This window comes from Dermacentor albipictus, chromosome 9 (assembly GCF_038994185.2).
Source record: "Dermacentor albipictus isolate Rhodes 1998 colony chromosome 9, USDA_Dalb.pri_finalv2, whole genome shotgun sequence".
NCBI lineage: Eukaryota > Metazoa > Arthropoda > Arachnida > Ixodida > Ixodidae > Dermacentor > Dermacentor albipictus.
Window position 1 is genome coordinate 3,062,767 of NC_091829.1, and position 23,604 is coordinate 3,086,370.

The window sequence follows — 23,604 nt, forward strand, 5'->3', positions numbered from 1 at the left end:
TGCGGTGCATGATAAGGCCGTGGAGCGGGAAGGACGGGAGGCTTTCTTGGAATGGCGGGGAAACGAGAAATTAGGAGTGGAGTTAGGGGAAGGGGGGTGCCTGCACAGGTAGGGGCGCTTGCTCGAAATTTCACGGTATACTGTATATCTTGATTTCTATGTACCTGGTACCTTGCTACATTCTTCTCATGCAATGCTAGCTCCCAAGCATGTGCAGCCCCATATTTTTTTGCCTAAAATTTGTAAGCATTAAATTTAAAAAAAAATTCTGACATTTGAGTTGATATTTTGATTTTTTTTTTCTTGATTCAATTCAATGCTCGAATGAAAATTTACAATTTGGTATTTGCACACCACTAGTGTAAAAAATAGAAAAAAACCTTTCACTCACGAGATGCAATACTAGTGCACAGTTTCACAAGAGGCACAAGTGAAATGTTCATACACCATGATGAACAAGCACACTGAAATGTAATAGCACATTTGGCACATTTAAAATGCTGCTGTTTACAGTAGTTGTCAATGTGGAAAGGGAGGTGCCTATTGCTTGAGTTGCACAGCTTGGAAATAGCTTCCACAAATCACATTCAGCTTCTGAATGACTAGCACATGCACCAGCATTCAAGCTGCAACAAAACTTCTTTTCCTTACCTTTCCAACTTGATGAATATCTCAGTTGTATTCTCCTCTTCTGATGAAGATTCTGAGGGTGGGTCATTAATCCACTGGTCCAGGTCCAAGCTGAACAGAAAACACACATGTAGCTTTATGATACCATCAGTCAATTCTCTTTAATGCTGTGTTGTAAAAAAAAACTATTTTTCATGCTGGCTTTGTAAACTTAAAGTGTGCTGAACAGCAAGGCAACCCAGTTTCTACTTTCACTGGTACTTTTAGACGCTAGGGGCGGTATACTTAGGCGATTATGTTCGGCGATAGTTTCTTTCGTGATTTTAAGAGACGTGATGTGTTGAAGTACACAGCCGACAGCCGACTCTGGGCACTGTGTGAAGATGGAGCCCCCTGCACAATGCCCGAGACTCTGTTGGCCGTACCAGTGGACACATCCAAGCGCCAAATCTTGGGAAAGTGAAATCATCTCCGAAAGTGGTTGCCCAAGAACACTGCCTCTAGCTTAGCCACAGGGCAGCCATCTTAATGCATCACCAAATGCACCGGAAGCATGTACAGTCAATGTCTTGATTGTTCAGACGCCCTAGGAACGGTTCTTGTTTCTTTTTAAGTTTCGGTTGCTATTTTGCATGTGGTGTGTCCACAAAGCAGGTGTGTCTAGGAGACGTCGCATCTTTGTGTGCGTTTGTGTGGCTTCGTATTTGTGTGTTCAGTGCCACTACCTGTGGTTTTGCATGAACCAAGTGGTGCAAAGTAATGTGGCTTATTTCTTCTCCACGGCAATCTCCAGCAATGGAGAATGCCAACACAGTGACGCTCTTGTCAATTCATATCTTATTTATTTCGAAATACAGTAGGTGAACATTTCGGCACATACAGAAGGGGCTATACAGTAAAACCTTGTTAAACTGTATCCGCTTAAACAGTAGTTTCGTTTTAAAAGTAGTAAAGTAAAATCCCCGACTCAGTGGCTATTGAACATAATGTGTTTTGCATCCGCATAAACCGTACCATCTTGATGCATATAAGTATCGGTTAACACATAGTGTTTCCACTTTTCGTCGCGCAAACACGGCAGTGCGTCGTCTCCATCGGGCGGTGGACATTTCTTTCTCGAAGCCATGTTACACAGGTGATAAAATCTTACTTTCAGCAAGATAACCAAAAGCTATGTGTTCAAGCAACTTGCAACAACAGGAAGCGATTGAAATTGGCTGATAATTAGAAATGGTTAACTGGCCCTCCTTTTTATGAATTGGCACCATGCAGGCATCCTCCAGTCCTCCATAGGCATTTGAAAGCCCATTGGGACCAGCGGATTTCTTATCTTCGAGTTTATGCAGCATAGACAGAACACTGTTCACAGAAATAGTTGGTACATCAACATGACCTTCAACTGGGGTTCTAGCTGTGGTCGCCCACTCCATAAGGAACACGCTTTGAAAATACAAGTTAAAATGCAGAAACTCCTCCGCAGGAGTTGTCTAAGTAGGCGAATAAATTGTGCCACTTGCTCCTCTCCACACAACCCGGCGTCATTACGAATGTTATGTAACTTGATTAGGCCAGTACAAACAAAAGCACTGTGGCAAGTGAAGTAATGCAGGTGGCAGCACAAAGTGCGCTGATGATGTTCCAATCATGATAAGCCATTATCGCTCCTTAGCGCTTTATCCATCCGCGTCGAACCATTATGAACCATGACCAAACATACTCAGGTGGCGGCTTCGCACGGCACTGCCGCCTGGGCTGCACCTTGAAAGTGATCTGCAATGCCAACAAAAAGTGCTGACTGCTGATAGCTTCCGCACACTGTGTCCTTCCTGCTTACTTAAAAAGACACACGGGCCCGCATCTTGAAAGTGATCTGCGAAAGTGGCCGATTGCATTGTGTGCCGAGAGTTCCGTGAGCTCTGTGTTCTCGCTGCTTCATTAGTGTTGAAGCAAGAGGCAAGCAAGAGGCAGCACGAAGCTGAATTGCTTGCTGCTGTGGCCACTATCTTGAAAGCGGTCATCTTACGGGACGGACGGATGGAGTGACAGTTTTCTTGTTGGGTAAGCATAGAAATGCCTATGCATTTAGAACCTTGTGCTATGATCATGGAGTCGGTTACGTTATTATTTTGAATTTTGGTCAACTGGTCAGTCTTGCAACCTTGAAAATTCCAAAATTTTGGGGGATCACTTCTGACACATTTGGGGAGCGCTGTGTTAAAATAATGGGACTTTGATCATTTTAACTTTGAGAAAAGTTCCTCTTTTAGTACTTGGAACTGTTGAAGGCAAGGTATTTTTTTCGTCTTTTATCACTTTGCATTTCATATGAATAATGCGACTTATCCAAGGATTGTGAAGACTACAATCTTTACTCGATTCTAATACGCTCTCGACTGTAACTTTGTCGTGACGGCCCCCAAAGGAAGAAAGAACCGCCCTCGATCGTAACGCGACCTGTTTGCCGCGACCTAATATAATAAAAGTCCTTTAGAGTACCGTGCACCTCATTATTTCATACAGAAACGCAACTTTCTTTCACTTTAAAAACAAGTATTTACTCACAACACACTAAAGTTGTAATATATAACGAAAGTTGCAGTTTCTCCCGAAAGGCGAAGCATCGATCACAATAGCAAATTAGTATACACCTAGACGAAAAGTAAGGATAGTAGCTTCATTGGCCGCGTATGCTTTTAAACATTGACTTACTAACTAAATTAACAACTCCTTGCTTGTTAATTTAGTTAGTAAGTGCGGCGGCTGTGCCTATGCAGCAGCCGCCGGAGTAGTACGCCTCTCCTGTTTGCACCAGTTCCGCACGCAAGTTTCGGGAACTCCAAATGCCCGTGATGCGGCCCAATTTCCACCTGTCTCTGCACACGTGGTCACTTTCCTTTTAATTGTGGCATCGTGATGAACCCTCAGCATGTCTTTGCAGTCGGCACTTCCATGCTGATAGAGCAAACGCAGAAAACGGGAAGACGTACGGTGGACTAACCTAAGCACACGTACCGTATTTACACGATTGTAAGTCGAGCACATTTCTTTAATTTGAAAATTTGAAGTGGGAGGTCGGCTTACAATCAAAACCAAAACATGGCACCGCCAAGAAAGTGAGACCAACGAGAGCTACAATGTAGTTACAATTTTGTTTGCTCTGTCGCCCTACCCGTAGCTTTTCACTATCCCGCATGTTTGTTCGCTTTTCAGAAGGGTTTTTCAACATTTTTGAGAGTTTTACAGTGCACACAACACTCATGAGGGGGTGTCGATAGTTGATGGAAGCGCCGCTGTTCCATTCGCGGTGGCACCCTCAGAACGGCGGCACTTGCAGGGAGTATCGGTAGTTTATGGAGAGGCAGACACAGCTCATGGGTCACCGGTTTCTCTTTCCCTGTTGCGCTTAGCTTTCTCTTGTGGGGATCGCACGCGCATCCCGATATCTCCGGAGCGGCCACGCGGTTATCACATGATAATCACGTGCTCGCTCGCGGAGGGTAGTGGGGAGAGGGCACCTTCGCCGCTCCCGCTGGTCTTCCCGCCTGGCCGCGACGCTGCAGCCAAGGCGCCCCGTTCCCTCCTTTCCCTTTCTTGGAACCGGGGAGACTCCCTCTCCACAGCTCGGGGAGAAGCGCTATTCCCCCGATCACCATTGTCTTTCGGCTGAGGAGCTTGCGACTGGCCGCATCTCAATTCAGCCGCTGAGACCGCCGCACGCTGTCCCCCTCTTGTGCCCGGCCTTTGTGAGCGACTGACCGCCCCAAGGCCCGAGCGCGGATCCACTCTGGGTGAGCTGAACTCTTATCAGCCTCTTTTGTGGTTCCCACATTGTGCGGTTTGTTTCGCCCCAGATGTGCGGAATGCTCCGCCGCTGTGGTTTTGTGTTGTATTTGTATGTGTGGTTTGCTGTTGTTGTCCAGTTGGTATATTTGTACTCTAAGGTGAATAAACACCTTAGGTCGAGACTCACCCTGTCCCCACTGGCCTGAACCCACCGTGGTCACAACTCACTGCGAACCGCGGGTTAGGGGTCACAGCTCTGACTGTTAGGGCTGCTGCAAAAGTGCTAGTGAGTGACTGCCGCTCCGCCGGCGCTGTGCGATCCAGAGAAGGGTCAGGAGCACACGCGCGAACTTGAGTAATACCCCTATACTCTATAGTATGGCCAAAGGCATTGGTTTGACACATTCGACTTAAGTGCTGGCTACGTGCTACTTCCATGCTTCCTCAGTCGTCATGAGTGCTCCAGGCCCACTAATCATTCGGCACTCATTCACAGCAGCGTTCAAGAGGGCTGCCATCCTTTATGACGAAGAAACAAATCACGGCGCAGCGGGCCACAAGTGCAATGTTTCTGAACAGGTGGTGCAAGAGTGGCGACTGCAGCGAAGCGAAATATTCACCTGTGACGGCAAGTGAGGAATTTCCCCCGTGCCGAACTCTGGGCGCTTTCCGGAGCTGTAGGCTAAGCTTGCGGCGTACGTCGCTGAAATGCGTGATCGGTCTCTGCCAGTGAAATGCAACATGGTCATGAAACAAGCCCGGATCTTCGCCTTTTAAGGACCTCCGCCGTAAGTACGAGCAGCTGGCAGCAGAAGACCGCGAAATTATGCCAACCGGACCTGTCAAAAGAGCCTCCCTGATGGCTGCGTGTGGTTGGGTGTATATACATTGGGTGTATACATTGTGGTTGGGTTGTATATACATTTTCACATACGACTACAGTAATCCCTTTTTTGCGCAACCCGTCGTTACCAACAGTCCGTGATGCCGTGATGGTCGACCTTAGACAACCACAACAACGACATCATGCTTGCACACAGAACACTAATCGGTTGGCACTTGAAACAAGTTCCAGCAAATCGCTGCAGAGGGCGAACCTATCGAAATGAATAAAGAAAAACTTGGAGGAAGCTTAAAGGGACTGACAACTGGCCAGAATGTGTTGTGAGACCCTGATAGAAATGAAATGACCATGATTTATAGAGATAGAATCCAGCACCTTGTTCGTGATTGAAGTAGGCATTATAATTTTGAATTGGCAAAAAAAAGTCTTAAAAGTCAGTAAGTGGCGAGGCCTGGCAGTAAAATCTTGGTACTTCTTATGCAGTCTATGAGATTACTGTAGGTAAGTTGGCTGGTATTAAGTACAACATAATTATTGCTTAGAATTGAAGTTGCTATATAATAATATACACTTGCGCTTTATTCTACGCTTCGGAAATCAAAAGCACACGCATGGCTATGGCAACATGCTGAACTGCCTATCACGTGTAAAAGCGTCGTTTCGTTTTCAATCCAATTGGTTTCGTTTTGACTGGTTAAATACTGTAGTATAGTGTCGCCCCCTGTCAGATCTCTGTGTCATCGCACATGTATGTTTTGTAGTTGTTTAGCTAGATGGTGCACCCCCCTTCTGTCCTGTGACGAGCTTGGACTAATCAGGAGGTGTCATCTGGCGTGTGAAGCCTTTATTAGGAATAAACGGCCGCGGGTCGGCTGAGTCTTCGTTCCGGTTTACAACGGGAGTAGTTAGCTCCGTGTCTCCCTCTCTGCGTCGGCGCTCGCGCGCGTTCGTTGGTCGGGGGCCCTCACTTGCCTGCCGCTGCCGACACAACATCTTTTGGCGACAAGGATGGGATTCCCATAGCGGTTTCGACCGAAGCCCCGGGAAACCAACGAGCTTCATAAGTGAAGCGTCCTTTACGTGTCGGCACGGCCTGCAAATGCCGCCGATGCACTTGGCGTCGCGAGGCTTCCGAGCCTAGGCCTTCTCGCCCCCTTTGTTCTTCCTTGCCCATTCCTGCGGCGAGCTCCGGCATGGCTTTTACGGCGAACCTTCCCGTTTTTCTTGAAGTGCCCGGCCCACCGTTAATCCCTTGGTATCGCTGGAAAAAAATTTTTCAGGCCCACCTCGAAGCGGCCGGCAGTGGCGACTGGACGGACGCGCGACGAGCGTCCACGCTCGTCAGCGCTCTCGGGCGTGAGGGACAACGGAAGTATTTTGCAGAAGAGGAGCAGGAAGCAGCAAGGCAGTTAACCAGCGCAGCGTCAGCTTCAAGCGAAGCAGCAAGGCAGTCGACCGGCGGAGCGTCAACGTCAAGTGATACGGTCCCGCCAGCGTCAGAGTTTCCGAGACTCTTGCAGCGGCTTGACCGGCTGTTCGCCGCGTCAACAAATGTCCTGGCGGAAAGGCACAAATTCACCAGTCGAAAGCAGTTCAAGGGAGAAGGATTCCTGGAATTCGTGACCGCATTGAAGGAGAGGGCGGTACAGTGCAACTTCGGCACAACCTATGACGAGCGCGTCCGAGACCAAATCATACATAAGGTAGCGAACGTCAGCGTTCGCGAAAAGTTGCTGGCTCATGGCGAAACCTTGTCCCTGGACAAGGCAGAAGATATTGGACGCTCGTTAAAAGCCTTGCATCGAGCGAACCTCGCGTTCGGCTCCGAAAATGTACGAAGAATCGAGGCATCTCAACTTGGCGTTCCGTCAACGGGCCAAGATGGCCGACTTCTTCCGGGGAGGCGCCAAGATGGCCGACGTAGTCCGGGAGGCCGCCAAGATGACGGACTTCTTCCGAGAGGCCGCCAAGATGACGGACTTCTTCTGAGAGGCCGCCAAGACGACGGACTTCTTCCGAGAAGCCGCCAAGAGGGCCGACATTTCGAACATGGCTCCTCCGGGAACCGTGGTGCATGCGATCGGTGTGGCAGCACGAAACATATTGCAACGTACAGGAATTGTCCAGCAAGGAACCGGCGGTGCAACGCCTGCCACACATTGGGCCATTTTGCATCAGTATGCCGAAAAACCCGTACTGTTAAACACGTGTCTTCCGCAGAGACGCTGTCTTCAACTTCCGCAGGGCAGCCGTCCGCGTTTGTCTTGACGGTAAGCGCTTTTGAAACTAAAAAAGATTTGGAAGTTCCGGTCGTAGTTAACGGCGTCTCCATGTGACTGCCGGTGGATACGGGAGCATCTGTTTCATTGATGACGGCCGAAGATTTTGGAAAGCACTTTGGTCGACACCACAGATTGTCACAAACAACAGTGGACTTGAAAAATTTCTCCAAGCAACGCATCGACATTCAAGGCCTGTTTCAGGCCACTGTCCAGTTTTTTCAAAGGTCATGCTCCGTCACGTTCCACGTAACGACTACAGGAATATCACTGCTGGGTTTAGACACCATCCAATGTTTGGGCATACAGATCAACGGTACGTCGCTGACATGTCGTCTACCATCACTTCCTTCAGTACAGCGCCCCACAGGTGTGCCTCCGGGTTTCGATCACCTCTTCAGTGACGAGTTGGGTCTCGTCAACAACTTTGTGCACTGAATTCATCGGCAGCAAGATGCGAAACCAGTATCTTCAAAGTTGCGCCGACTACCCCTGGCTCTCAATGACCAGGTCAGAAATGAATTGCGACGTCTCGAGGACTGCGACGTCATAGAGCGCGTCGAGGCTTCTGAGTGGGTGCCTCCACTCGTGGTGGTGCGCAAGAAGGATGGAACCATGCGGCTCTGTGTAGATCTGCGGGAACAGGACAGTCTTGTGCCTCACGTTCAAGAAAGGGTCTTGCAGAAACGGTGGCAGACTAAACAGTACGTAGACAAACATAGAGGTGCTCAGGCAACTCGTATCAAGGTGGGAGACACCGTCAGAATAAGATTTAAGAAGAAAGGATTTTTTAAGTACAGTAAACCTCATAAAGTCAAGGCCCAGATAGGACCATCTACTTTTCTACTCAGTGATGGGAAGACGTGGAATGCGTCTAAGTTAACCACTATAGTAGATAATGCAAAACATAGTACATTGTCCACAGCTGATAAAGATTTTTTGTAGTCGTATTCAAACCTGGATAGTCATTCCGATGACTCGTCTGTCGTGACATCGTCCTTTCATAGGCATCAGTTAAGGGGGGACGCGGCCCTTGAAAACCGCAAAATCGCGAAAAAGTCGATTTTCAAAAAACTATATTTTTGGATTGTATGTCCCATAAACTACCTGTTTTGTAATTATCAGCACCTAATTCAACCGTAAAGTCCCAAAATAAAGCTACTTTTGAGGCCATCGCGGCCCACAAGACACGTGCAAATGCCGAAATGAAGTCAAACTTCGCGCGCGCGCCATTCCCGGCCCGTGCGGCCTGCCCGCGCCATCTTGGTGTCGTTTTGACCGTGGATTCTTTGTCTCTATTTTGCCACCTTACAAAATGGCATCGTCGGCGCGGTTGAGGCGCTATTGGCGTTTTCCCGCTAAGTGATGTGGAGCGCTGATTGGTCGGAGCAGCGCGTTCAAATCCTGCAGGCTAAAGCGCGCCTGCCATTGGTTGCTGCGCGGGCGGCGGCGGCGGCTGCTCAAATCCCGCGGGCTAAAGCGCGCCTGCCATTGGCTGCTGCGTGGGCGGCGGCGGCTGCTCCCTTTGATGCCGCGCCAGCCGGGCTTGCGTCGTCGTTGCCCCTTGCTCCGTCCGCCTCAACATGAGCTTGCGAGCTGCTCATCGCCTTGCGCTTTTAGATTATTTGCCCAGATTTTTTTTTTTTTCGCTAGTTCTTCGCTGCACGCGATGCCGGCACAGCCCAAGACAGTGCAGATGTTCGGTGCACGGGAGCGCGATATGCGTCTTGTATGAACATCGAACTTCCGATCTTACACAGCGAGTGCCGACGGCGTAGACGCTTTTCAGCGGCGGAACTGTGCTTTCGACTGTCGCCAGTCGAAAATCCGACACACTGAGTGTGCCTGGAGCCGCAAGAGCTAATTAGAAGCTCCGCAGGAGCTTTCTTATAAAAAAAACACACGTGTTCAACTTTAAGGCCTGTTTTCTCGGAATTGTTTTCGCTAGTAGTGGTGCTGGGGAAGGCGATATCTCAAGAACCGCTCTTCAGATTTGTATGCCGTTTTTTTTATTCTGTTCCTGCATGACTTTGCCAGGGGGTAACAGGCTTCTTTTTTTGAAAGCTGGTGCAGTTAATTTATAATAAGCAATTAATTTTTTATGAATGTGGTCATTACTGGCTACATCAAATTCAAAGTTGTCTTAAAATTTTTTGGAGGGGAAATTAAAGAAAAGGGCTCTTTAGCCCCCTGGGATATCTATCAAGGGATCATCACAGTGAATTTCAGCTTCCTACGATGTCCTGGTATTTCTCCAGGCTCTTCCTCAGGCATATACATGAGTCACCTAGCTAGACCTCAATAACTCGGGAACTAATAAACATATCTTCATGAAACTTTGCAGTTCCTCATAATTCGGTGGTGTGAACGTACCCTGAAAGTTTCATCGAGATATCTTAAAAAATAAAAAAGTTCGGTCTCCAGGGTAGCCTCCCCCCTTAAGTAGTGCATCTGACTGCATCGCTTCCGAGTCTACACAGTCAGCAATCGTTTCTGATTCCGTGGGGGAATCGATATCCCAGAACTTGTTGGGACATCGAGAGGAGCTTCCAGGGCAACCCTCTCCAGCTTTGAGCGACAACCACATTCAATTGTCCAACCAAGGGGAGGGAAATAGTAGTGGGACTACTAGGTCTTTAAAGTCGACCGATACGCGTCGCAACCCCCAATGTTCTTCTGAGGTACGCACGCGTCCTCATCGTGACAGAAAACGGCCTCCGTGGCTCGATGATTTTGTTTATTTAGTGTAGAGCGCATTGCCGTCTTCGAAATGCCACGGCTAGGGGCCTCGCTATGACATTTAGGAGGCAGTCCACATGTTTCTTTAACACAGGTGTAAAGTGCTCCTTGTTGCGGTCCAGTGAGTTTAGTGCTATGTTCCTTGTCAGATTTTGTTTTGACTGATTGCCTGTGTTTTAGTGCCCAAGACTGGTACGCGTGTATATGAACTTGGGCGGGGACGGACTGAAATTGTGGTGGACTTAAGTGCGTGCTTTGTGTGCGACTGGTGCACGTGTGTGAATGTGGGGGGAATGAACTGAAACTGCCTTTGGACTTAAGTGCACGTCTTGTGTGCACGTTTCACTGTATGCTTGATTTGTTTCCAGGGGGGGGATGATGTAGTATAGTGTCGCCCCCTGTCAGATCTCTGTGTCATCGTACATGTATGTTTTGTAGTTGTTTAGCTAGATGGCGCACCCCCCTTCTGTCCTGTGACGAGCTAGGACCAATCAGGAGGTGTCATCTGGCGTGTGAAGCCTTTATTAGGAATAAACGGCCACGGGTCGGCTGAGTCTTCGTTCCGGTTTACATCGGGAGCAGTTAGCTCCGTGTCTCCCTGTCTGCGTCGGCGGTCGCGCGCGTTCGCTGGCCGGGGGCCCCCACTTGCCTGCCGCTGCCGACACAACAAATACCAAAGCAGTTGGACAGGAAACAACGAAAGCACATAGCTATTATTGCAGGAATACTTTACCACTTTGGAAAACATGAATCGCAGCAACGTTGACTTGACAGACAAAATAATACTTTCTAATAGTTACGGTCACACTTGTCGTTTGCAAAAGGATGGTTAGGTAAGCTAGTTGGTAATGCATATCAATAAAAGAGCGCTAAAAAGCGCGTGTGGTGCGTGTTTCTTTCTCTACGTCTCTTATTAATTTGTTGTCTGCCTTCAACTGATGCTGGCGTATAATCGCATCGCGCTCACGTATCACCGCTTTCAGCATGCTTCCAGTAAACTACATCCTCTAACAGTAGTTCCATTTACTGGGAGACAAATCTGAGCACAATTTCATGAATAAAATACCAACCAACCAACCATGAGGATCGTGTTCCGTTTGAAAGGAAGTTCCATTTAAGCGATTTCTGTTTATAGAGATTCCACTGTATATCTAGGGCACGCTTTCCACAGTATGCCGCCCGACACCCCTGCCAACTAGGCTTAACCAGCACCGTCTCCTCAGGAGTTGGCGGCGGAAGTTGTGGTGAAATGCTATGCAGTGGCCCTATGCAACTTGGAAGGAAGAGGAGCCACCTCGCCAACGAAAGTGAGGGCACATCCCAGTTGTATGCTTCAATTTCCAGACACATGCAGCTGCTTGGTGGACATGTTTTGTCGGTTCAAAGCCTTTGAAAAATGTTTTGGTTATAGCCCCATATCACTTATGGTGTGGAAATTCGAGACTCTGGCGAATTTCGTTACAAGTGGTCTATGCTGTATCTCAAATGAAATTATATTTATGTCATAACAATGGCTCACTACGGTTATTCTTAGATGACAAAGTAAGGGAAATCAAAAACAGTATATAGCCTCTGTGCCACTAGTATGACACAAAGGTGCACAAAGCATCAATCAAGTCCACTGTTTCTGCAATAATGTGCCAGTACATCATATTCCTGTGGTGCCTCTGTTCTGTGCTGCGAAAATCTTAATGCACCCAATTCAACCCCACACAACTTTGGAGACTTACCCTTCGGGGAGAGGCACTTTCTTCTGTGCTTTGGGCGCCACTGGATTTAGCTCACCAGCAAATAGGGCTTGCAGCTCATCACCCACTCTCTCGCCACGTGCGTGCATCTTGCTCACTTGTTTCACCAAGTTCAGGGCACAGCAGGCCTGAAAGAGCCAACAAGCAATGCTGAGGCTCCCAGCATAAGTGAGCACTAGCCTTGGCCGAGATGGCACCAGCCCAACCTTCAATTTTCACAATTGCTGTGCAAAATTGTACCAAAAATAGGTAAGTGGCTTAGCAGGAACAGTCACGCACGCCTGGCACTCCCATTTCATTTTAAGAAGTTAATGTGCAAGGGAAGATAATGTGTGCAGTTAAGAAAGAATAGAGCACTCAAACATTTCCTCATTCCCCTCCAAGCTGGCCTTACACAAGCTTATGAGCGAGCTTGATGTCCAAGTTTTCATCAGAGGAACAGCTTTGCCTTAGTGCGTGATACCAGTGAACCAAACTCCAGATATTCCAGCTCCACTGTTACGTGCCAACAATAATTAATGAGATAGCAATCGAAGCTAAAATTAATGCTTCCCGAGGTCGTCGCATGCAGCACCAAGCAAAGCTGCTTTTTAAACCAGATAGAGTGACGCACTTGTAGAGAGTGCGCACTGTTCTGCTTACAATATAGCAGGCTCAGCACCTTCAGCAAAAAGAAAACCTTTATTTAGAAAGAATTCAAGAGTAACCAAAATTGCTAAGTTCTTTATGCACACTTATGAGTGAGCAACAGTATGTCTGACTAATGCTGACATTATGGCAACTTTGAGGTTCATGGCACACTCCACCCGGGCAGAAGATAAACAAGTTTGAAAAGAAGCAGAGTGAGGGGAGGGGGCTCAAATTAACTGGCCAATAACTGCTGTTTACAATAGCTGAGCAAACAGTGACCCTTGAATACCAGTTCCAGCAGCTGGCTAACTCTGAAACCTCAGCCAAGCAATGCGTGATGGAAAAGGATGGAAGGTGCACCCACTCGCTCCTGCACCTCCAGGTGTCCGCTCTGCACAAACAGGGGCAGCCGCTCAGACAGCAGCTGGCTGCAGTCGGGCTCCTCCTGGGCAGCTAGCAGGCGGGCCCAGAGCTTGAGGGCATTGTGCACATAAGCGCTCTGGATGTGCGGGGGAAGCTGGCTCGCCCGGGGACGCAGCAGGGCTTCCAGGGTCGACTGCGGCTCCAGCAGCAGCCTGGATCAAAGACAACGCATGTCCGTCTACTGCTGCAACATCTGTCAAGCCACTCTGCCTGTCCAAGCAGTACAGAACAGATTGACATGTCAAATGCTCAACGATCACAATGCTGCCAAACCTGTATTTCTCAAAAGAGGAGGAACAACCCCACTGTTGAGATCAGTGAGTGTGCACAGGTAAGGGCTGTGTTACTGCATTGCTGGTTTGAACAACTGTGAAGAGCAAAAGCACATTTTTAATCTCACTGTGGCAAATATCAGTAGAGTAACTGAAGTGTCGTTTGCATAAGTTGTGAAAGTTACAGGAAGGGCAAATCCTTAACATCAAAGTATTGACAGCTCAACAGGGTTAAGGCAATGTGAGTCTGGTAGTTCTGACCTTTCTTGTTGTATTTTTTGTTTTTCAGTTTAATTTCTTTGCATCGAGTGCACTGTACACATGACTTCCTGTAATATATACCTGCAGTTCTCCCAAATTAATGTTAATTTTTAGGAGTCTGTTAGGTTTCTTTTTTCTCCGCTCACTGTGGTTTGGCACAATTGACACATACTTATTTATCGTTTTCTGGGGGACTGCATTTCACCTGCTAGCAGCTTAAAGTTATCACTCAGCGCAAGACGCGCCTGCATGACTGCAACTTACTGGAATGTTATTGATGGTTCTATTTGTTGTCTTTTGTCACTGAAGCTTGCGCAATCTGATAGTATGCGCAATTCAAATTGTGCAGTACTTTCTGGAAGGCATGCGGGCACCAGCGATTAATCTAGAAACTTCAATGACTCATCTATAAAAGCTGTTGCGCTTTACCGGCAGATAAGATTTTCTATAATCACCGACTGTGTTCGCCACTATCATTGTACTTTGGGTGTAGCCTGTTTCTCTGGGCACAGGTTCACCCAATGAAGAGTTAGTTTTGCCATTCACAGTTTTGCTACTGTGTTCTTGACTATGACTACCACGTGAAACTATTGAGTACCAACAGACCCTGCTGGTGCTTCCACTGTGAATTAAAGTGTATTTGAAATCATGAAATAATGCATTGGTTTGATAGGGCCAAATAGAGAATGTGAATCCCTCTTAATGTTTGTAATTAACCCTTTAAGGGCGAGACATAAATACCGAGAAAATATGTTTATTTTCTATCTAAATGTGCAAAACACATCAAGGATAAGCATAATCAACTAAAAGAAAAAATATTTTGCAGAAATTTTTAAGCAATAGGAAGAAACTCCAGGCAGGCAACTGGAAGTGGGCTTCACCCCAAGCCATGTAAGGCTTCGTTTTCAAATTGTATAGACAGCTCTCATCAAATCTCATCCGTAGGTACACATTTCATTTGCTTTGCATCACATATGGGGCGCTATTGTAGCTGGATATCTTGCATTGGTAGTCCCCTCCAACCTTGCTGTCAAAAGCCAGCGAGTTGCATGCCAAACTTCTTCCTCGTCCAGTGTCCCTGCTCTAAACTAATAAATGACACTTGCCGCCAGTCATTTAGTGTTGGCCGAATACATTTAGCCAGAAACTTCATACTCGATACTGAAACTCGGCAAGAAAAACTAATTTGTTTTTCTGGTATGTTGCCTGTAGACAACACTCATCAATAAAGGATTAACTCGCTGCTGCTAACATATTAATGTTAGAAACTAATAATGTGATGCAATATTTAAGTTTAAATTGCGTTTACTCAAATGCAACAGAAGAAAAGGCCTCTGCTCACTCTGAGTATTCTCCGCAGATCCAAGCAGCAGCGTAGAGAACTTCACAAATGCTGTTTCTCTGGCCATTGCCCATCAGCAGGTGAGTGTTGTCCAACAGCACAGCCTGCATAGTCACTGGCTTAACGACAACTGAACATGCAAAGAGCCAAAATAAAGTGCAATCACTGTAGCCTGTTACGGAGCACCTGCATGTTGCTGAACCTTGAAATATGAAATATATTAAAACTTCAGTTTCACATGGGAATAGTTATGATCTTTATGAATAGCGTATGATTCCTGAAAGAGTGGTCTGGCATCACATTGCACTCCTTCTTGTTAGCTTATTGCAGTACCCACGAATTACTCAAATTAGGAGTGGGCAGAAAGAGCACAATGTCGGGTTTGCAAGCAATAAAAGGTCACTCACAGGGCATCAAATTCCACTGTGAAATTCTGTTATTAAATTTAGAAGTCAATGATAAGGCTTACACAATACATCAAACACAAAGCACCACTGAATTGCCCTAGATGTTGGATGTTTGTAAATAAGTGCACACCTGAAAGGAGTTAAAAAGGGCTTAACTTGTACCTGTTATTTTAATGTGACAAATATTATCAGAAACGAAAATTCCCCACTCACGTTCTCTCAAACCCTCTCTGTGCACACATGCTTTATACCCATTGCCTGACTATGATCACTACTGTACTCACGCCATGCTTTTATGAGCGCCTGCCTTGGCCTTAGTTTCCCAATGACTTCGTGGTTGCTGTGCTGCATTTTGTGTGTCTGCCCCTGACCTAACACTGACTGCCAGCCTTCCACAAATGAAGTACAGCTCCAGACCATTTATAACACAACCACTTACAGTGAAGGACCTGACATAATGCTGCCTTTACTGACTCCTGTTTATCTTCCCATAGAGCTCAATGCCTACACACTCTGCTCATCATGGAGACACACAGGACTAACATGCAAGACTGGCGCACAGTCTGCACAGAACACATGTGCACTGTCACCCTTTGGCTCCTGAGTTTGTGTGCAGATGGTAAAATGTAGTCACGAACTGATATTTTGGGACACTAAGGGGTCCCAAAAATATCTGAATTATTGGGCATGCCAGAAAAAGGAATTTCAACGGTAAAATCAATTAGTCGTTCTTTTGTAACTTCAGCACCAGAGAAATCAGTCGAGGCTGACAGAGTGCTTTGCATTCACCCATTGCCATGCACATTATCCTGAAGTGCAGACACCATGTGTGCGACTTTGACCCTGCGATGCTGTCACTTTAAACTGTGTTTCGCAAGTTCATCAATTTAGAACATTGTCTAGATGTGATGTTTTGCCATTCTTACCAGTATACGTACATAAAAAATCGTGCTATGCGTGTTCGCGGTAGTTGCCGGCTGATCGCCCGCGAACCCCGCGTCTCGCGCACTGCCGTCAGTTCAGCCCGTGTGCAAGGTCTTGCGCCACATCTCTATTTAATAGTCTACAGGTATGCATAATATTGTTATGCAAACAAAGGGTTAAGACTGGAGACCATTTACAAAGTATATTTACAAAGGGTAATTGCAGTGCTGGCCAGTTCTGCCGACAGCTGGAGAGCCAGAGAGCGTTCGTCGTGTTCGTCGGGGCGCCCGCATGCATCGACCGCAAGAAACACTATATATGCATGTATCAATACCAAGAGCGAGCTTTTCTTGACAGCATGCCGCCCAAACACTCGCCAGACATCTCCACCGGCTAAACCTAACTAGCACGGTGTATTTGGGAGTCTGCGGCCGAAGTTGCAGTTTGGTGCCGAGTCAACAAAATGTTACACAGTGACAGCATGGTACTTCGAAAGCGAAGGAACCACCTCGCCAATGAAAGTGAGGGCACATCCCACTTGTATGCTTCGATTCCCATGGCTGCTTGGTCTACATGTTTTCACAAGCACAGCCTTTGAAAATGTTTTGGTTATAGCGCAGTACAACTAACAGGACAGAAATTCACGACTCTGATGACTTACGTTATAGGTAGGGGTGTGCGAATATTGAATACGGTCGAACCCACTTATAACGATACCGAATTGACAGTACAGCATATCAGCTATAACAATGAGAAGCTGCTGCATCGTCGACTTTTGTATGTTTTCAATGGTGAAATAACCCGCTTACTACAATGCCCCAATGCGGCATTATTAGTTATAACGATGAAGTCTGGCTGCTGGGTGTCCGAGCTAAACGGTAGTAAAATGCAAAATCCTTGAAAAAAAAACAATAGAACGAGAAATTCGAGCCACTGCACGATAGGCCGCTGCTCCAACAGCCGCCGCGCACTCATTTTTCAGCTATCTCCGTGCGGCTCTCTCCCACCGCCCCCGAACATGAATGAGCTGCGTCCATAGCCCTACACCGCCCTACCCTCCGAAACACAAATGGACAGCGCCAACTGTGCCGCAAGCATATTGTGCTGAGTCGTGCGACACATTCATTTGATGGATCACTAGCTGTTTGTGCATGGGCACGAGTAAGAGCGGGCGTGAGAGAGAAAATCTCGGGGCTTTTGCTCCTTGAATATATAAGTCTGCCTAGGCACTATGGAGGAGGTTTCCTAGGGCGTGTTTATGCGTTTGTCTCCTAGACATGCCGGCATTGCAAAGTGCGGTCGAGTTTGTTTACGCTCCGCTGCTAACTGCCCGCACAGTGAGCCAATGGGCATGAACACGCCATTTGGCGATAGCTGTGTCTGAAGGGGCAAGGTTCTGACTGGTGTTATATAAGTCACGGGTCGCTTTTTTCGTCACGACGATCGATTGGATTTTTTACAAGCACTGCTCCGGTAGGGCACATGTAACCGGCAAACGGAGGCCTCAGGAGAGCACCTGATGTTATATTAAAGCAGGCGGCGCAGGATCTCCATGGCACCCAAGCGGAAGCAGGGCTGGAAGCAGCGCGGCCCGTGGGTTGGGGCCGCGGAAGCCGAAGCATGCCACGGGGTGTTCGCATAAAAAATTGGCTCACGGACAGCCAATCTCATACACCCTGGCACGCTTCGGCCTTTGCATCCAGTGCCTTCAACCAGCAAAGGCATAGCATTTAAGACCCGAAATTTACATATAGAGGGCGTCACTTGGGTAATTGGAGATTTCAAGGAGAGGCCTTCGTCCTGCAGTGGACATAAAAATAGGCCGACAATAATAATCTCACGACGAGTGGATTTCATGGTGCTCATTTCGTCTAAAATAAATTGGCTATCCGCTTTCATGGACAGCCAATTATATTATACACCCATGGCAGGCTTCAGCCTCACCGAGCCCCAACCTGTGGACCAGTCCCGCGGACACCAACCCGCGGTGTCCGCGGGACTGGGGACACCAACTTTGGTGTCCCCATTGTCACTTTGGTGTCCTGGAGGCGCCGCCAATAATGCGAAATAATGACAGGTTGTTACGGTTAGTAAAAAACACGATTCAATAAATATATTTACATCCAGCCACCAACTCGTGACGCTAAGTTAAGCACTACCGTGCCCACCGACTTCTGCAAAACCAGTCAGAACCTTGCCTCTGAAGGTACATCGGACAGACTTGCTAAGGTGTTCTGCATTCTAGATTTTCAATATACGCGGCCCGGGCTCTACTACGGTCGCAAGCTATGATTCGCCACGACTGACATAGAATGAGTGCCGCAGGGGCGAGACAGCCTGTCCGACACAGCGGTCGACACAGAGGTCGCCAAATTGGACATCAGTGCTCGCTGCTTCACCTATTTTACCGCGCTGGCAGTCAGCGTCCGAGCGTAAACAAACTCGACTTCACTCCGCAATGCCAGAACGCCGAAGGACAAACGCCTACACCACAGACTAAGAACCCTCCTCCGTACTGCCTAAGCAGACTCGTATTGTCACGTGGTAGTGACAATTAAGAAGGCAGCAAAACTGTGACTAACGAAACGAGTGTCTTATTGGGTGAACTTGTACCCTCAAAAACAGGCTACACTCAAAGAACAACGGTAGTGGCGAACACGATCGGCGGTCGTCGAAATCTGATCAACGGGTCAAGCGCGTCGGCTTTTATACATCAATCGTCGAATGTTCCAGACTAATTGCTGGGATCCACAAGCCATCCACGTAGTTCTACATTACTCGTGTCGCGCACACATGCAATCAGATCACGCAAGGTTCGGTCACAGACAGTGGATGGAACCATCGCTAACATTCCAGAAACTTCTGACACATGTAAGCGCGTCCTGCGCTGTGCAATAACATTTGTTAGGCAGTGAAACGTGTCGCCTGATGAAGACAAGTACACGTGTCAGTATATTCAAGGAACAAAAGCCCCCAGATATTCTCTCTCACACCCATCTTTACAGGGCCCTGTGCAGAAACGGCTGGCAATCTCTCAAATGAATGTCTCGTGTGCTCCTCGCAAGGGCTGCAGAAGATAGTGCCAGCCTTTCCTCCTTTCCACCCCGCAAGAACCACTGCTCTCGCATGTTCTCCCTCCAGTGTGCAGAATCAAGCGGCTTTCCTTTCTTTAGATCACTATCATCATCATCACTACCATCATCATCGTGTTGCTCGCTGGCTCCTCCTTCAGTGCAGTTCCAGGACCCAAACACTGTCAAGTTCAACAAATGGCCACAGAGGGCAAAAAAATCGACCCCTCGGTGCTGCTATAGAAACAGGCATAGTACACCAATTAAATAGCTTCCCCACTGAGTGCATTATCTGCCACAAGAGGTGCAGCAGAAAGCACAATTTTAACCTACAAACCTTTTTCAATGTGTGGGGATGCGCGACTCTCACACGTCCCCTGATATCTTGTTTTCCCGCATAGCTCCCGTCTCCTGCAGTGCGGCTGCGCCGCGTGGCCTGGCGCCCGTGGCCGCCGGAGTGGTTGAAGCGCAGTGCAAGAGATGGCGCTAGTGTTGCACTGCTAGCGCCGCCTCATGGCAGGGTTACTTGGGTGCGGGAAAGACAAGGCGCTGGCTCTTGGGGTTGTGGGTCGGCGAGTGCCGCGGACGTCCCGCGCACGCACCGATCCATGCTTCTGCGAGAGCGTTTCGCGTGGCCTCCTTTGAACGCGCCACAGTTTGCGTGACTGTACGCGCGAACGACCAGGCGTTGGGATCCAGCATGGGGCCGAACATATTCGCTCGCTATCCGGTCGCGGTGAGTCGGACTTCCTAGATTTGTTGCGCGCCCATCGGCATGTTTTGGGGATAGCAACTCGACTAGCAGGCATTGATCTATGAAAGGTGCAATAAATGCCCTTCTGATTGTTTGCATTACTGTGTTGTGGTTCCTCTGTCCCAAAAGCACGGGAGGAGAATCCCACAAACAATAAATGAAGCGTTTTTATTACATGACAAAGGGTACAAAATTATCATTCCTAATTTTACATCGTACTCTTTATTACCAACTTTCGCTAGAATAGCAGCTTGGGCTTGTTGGTTTTCCATCCTGCTGTTAACAGCGCAAAATGTAGACAAGAGACGAGACAAGATGACACACTTGTGGTGTTTTCTTGTCTTGTCTCTTGTCTACATTTTGCGCTGTTAACAGCAGGATTATCAACTTTGTTGTTTTTTGCCATTTTAAACACAAAATAGTGTTCAGCATCATCAACCTCACACGTGACCTCTGTCCTGGATCTAAAATTTTTACCGGTATGTTCGCGTGCACGGCAGGCATGGATTCTTTGGTTCGTGAATTGGTTGGTTATTTTGTTCTAAAACCAGTTTATTGGGCTTCGATATCTCGCGTTTCTAACTTGGGGTGTAAGCCCGAAAGCTAGGTTTCAGTCGTGAGCCATGTGGAACACTTCTGCATCCAAATGGGAGCCGGGTCCAGCTGCGACTGGGGACGGCAATACCGATGAGTCGTTTAACATCGCTGCTTCAATCGCTATATAATCGCTATGTCTCATTAACTTACATTAACTTACAGGCGGAGGCAAGTTACCGAACGAGATGCTACATTACATATGGGCAGTTGGGACCCTCCGTTGCTGTTTCTGAAATAAACTTTCCCTTGAGAGGCCATTATTATACACACATCCACGAAAGAGAAAGCGATATCGGAACATGCGTCACATTTTTCATCTCGTTGTAGCCGTAGCCATGGGTGACCTAGTAGACTTATCAATATATTTTCTTTTTTTCGAGTCCGCTGGCAACTGCTTTCGTCCACAGAACCAAATAACCCTTTGATAAACTGAAGCTAAAGTACCGAATTTAATGTACAGTCAAACCTCGATATATCGAACACGGATATATAGAATTATTGTGTATATCGAACACTTTCTATATCACGTGGAAAATCGCATGCATATTTAATTTTTTATTTCGAACGGGGTCTGATGTAAAATGAATATATCGAACTCCGCCACCCCAGACCAAGTGCGCTCTGTTGACAGGAGGCGAGCTTTCCCGACCCACTTTCAAAGATAGCGGTGGCGCGATGGGCGTTCCAGACTGCTGCGTACGACAGCTGCCCACATCGGTTGCGCCGAGGGCGCCATTTGAACGTACTAGCGGCGTACGCACGCAGCGGCTTGGCATGGCCGTGGCTTGGCCAGGTTGGCTAGTTTGACAACGTCAACGACACGTGCGTCTCAGTGCTGCCGCTTGTGCTACGCCAGTCGTTGTTAGTGTGTGTGTGTGTGTGTGTGTGTGTGTGTGTGTGTGTGTGTGTGTGTGCACGCGCGTGTGTGCGTGTGTGGCTTAGGCCTGTCGTGGTTGGTGTGATGGCTGCACACGCGAAGAAGCGGACGTCCCTGACATTTGCTGCGAAATTGGAAGTGATACAGAGCGTTGAAAATGGAGAAAAGAAGTCGAGCGTCGCCGAAGCTTTCAACATCCCAAAGAGTACTTTGAGCACTCTGCTGAAAAACAAGAGTGACATAAAGGCCAAGGCGGAACAGAACCAGCACTCAGGCGCGTGGCGGGTGCGCAAAGCTGCCTTTGAAGATGTCGAGAAGGCGCTGTACAAATGGCTTATCGACGCAAGGGCCCGGAAGAATGCCAGCTCGAAGAAACCTGGAGCGAGTTGGAGCGCTTTGTCTGTGCCGAGCCACACAGCATGTGCATTAAGGACTTCGTTGGCGGTGACGACAGCACCGGAACAGTGGCGGAGTTAACAGACGTGGAGATCGCGGCAGAAGTGACTGCTGAGCGGCCAAACGAAGACACTGCCAAGGCTTATCCAGGAAGCGCCGATGTTGCCCCACTCCCGACTGCAACTGAGGCTGTAGCTGCTTTCGCCGTTGTACGCCGCTACTGCGGCGCAATAGAAGGCACTGGACTGTCTCTTGTGGACAGTTTGGACTATGTTCACGACGCCGTAGTCAAGCATGCGGTTGCCAATATGAAGCAGGCTACGCTGCTTCAGTACTTTCAGTGAACGAAATAAATATTTTGTTTTAAGCTTCATGTGAGTATCTATTGCGCCACGATTGGTTCACTGAGTGGATTGCCCTAGTTTTTTATGCGTTTTCTACGTGATTTTATATATCGAATTCTGGCTATATCGAACTATTTTGCGATCACCGCGCTGTTCGATATATCGAGGTTCGACTGTATTAAACTGTTGCACGCATTATATTCACCCAAATTTCGTTCCTGTTGCTTCCAAATGTTCTTGCTGTCTTGCTGTTCAGTTTGGTTTACCTCAGGACATTTATTTTTGCAGTAGTGAAGCGGTGCATAACATTCATGCAGAAAAAGAATGCATAATTTCTAATAGCTTCATGTCTTTCAACTATTTGCTTGTGAAACCAGCAGTGTGATCTCTTCTAGTATAAACGAGTGCACAAATGTTCTCATTTGTGATTTTAATAACACTAAAGCTCTTGACATACATTGTAGTTAGGCAGGCATTTTATTAAGAGTAACAATATTTATTTACTACGCTGCTTAAGCCCCCTAGAACAAACAGTGTACATTTGCATGTGTTCTGTAGTCACAAAACATTACAATGTATATATCACACCTTTTTGCATTTTATACTGCAAAATTGTGCTTATTCAATTTCTGATGCAGTCAAAATTTCTGTTCCAGACATGTAGTAAATAAGGACAGCACCAGTATAAAGCAACACACTCCATGCACTAAACAGAAGCTGCTGCCTGCTGCAACAAGGTCCTTGTGCGGTGGCTGCTGCTACAATGCAAACACCTGGTTCAGAAATATAAATACGCTTGATATATGCTGTATTGGCTTGCTAGTCTTGAGATACATGTAATTTGTTTTATCATAAGACGCCAACAAACACTGACACCAAGGACAACATAGGGGAAATTACTCGTGCTTAATAAATGAAATAAGGAAATGATAAATTAGTGGAAATTAAAGTGGTTTGTAGCAGATGATATGAACGTTTGTTCGTATTTACAGTTCAGTATAAATGGTTCGAACATAAAAGAAAACACTACATGAGTTTGGATAATCTCTGCTGTATCTCATGTGTCACGGTTCTGCCCCAACAGAGTCTGTGCCAAGCAAATCTTGGTCATCACGGGAGCCCCTATCTACACCAACAGGAAGGGGCTGGAACTGAATTTCCAAGTCTGTTACACCATGAACAAAGAAGCCATTCCAGAATTTGGATGAGATATCAGGTCTACGGACGACTGTGTCAAGAGTGAAAAGAACCTCCGCCATCATTCCACCAGCACGGATATTGGC

At 47.4% G+C, this 23,604-nt stretch overlaps 1 protein-coding gene across 5 annotated transcripts in view; it reads right to left on the reverse strand.

The window, feature by feature from the left end:
* g (adaptor-related protein complex 3, delta 1 subunit-like garnet) overlaps positions 1-23,604 on the reverse strand; it is a 354,723-nt gene that overhangs the window by 193,822 nt on the left and 137,297 nt on the right. For all 5 annotated transcript variants that reach the window (XM_070524729.1, XM_065441037.2, XM_065441036.2 and 2 more), the window contains 4 exons: positions 14,952-15,055; positions 13,018-13,228; positions 12,006-12,151; positions 652-741 (listed from right to left, as the gene is read on the reverse strand). In XM_070524729.1, coding sequence (XP_070380830.1) covers positions 652-741; positions 12,006-12,151; positions 13,018-13,228; positions 14,952-15,055 — 551 coding nt within the window. The remainder of the gene's footprint in view (positions 1-651; positions 742-12,005; positions 12,152-13,017; positions 13,229-14,951; positions 15,056-23,604) is intronic.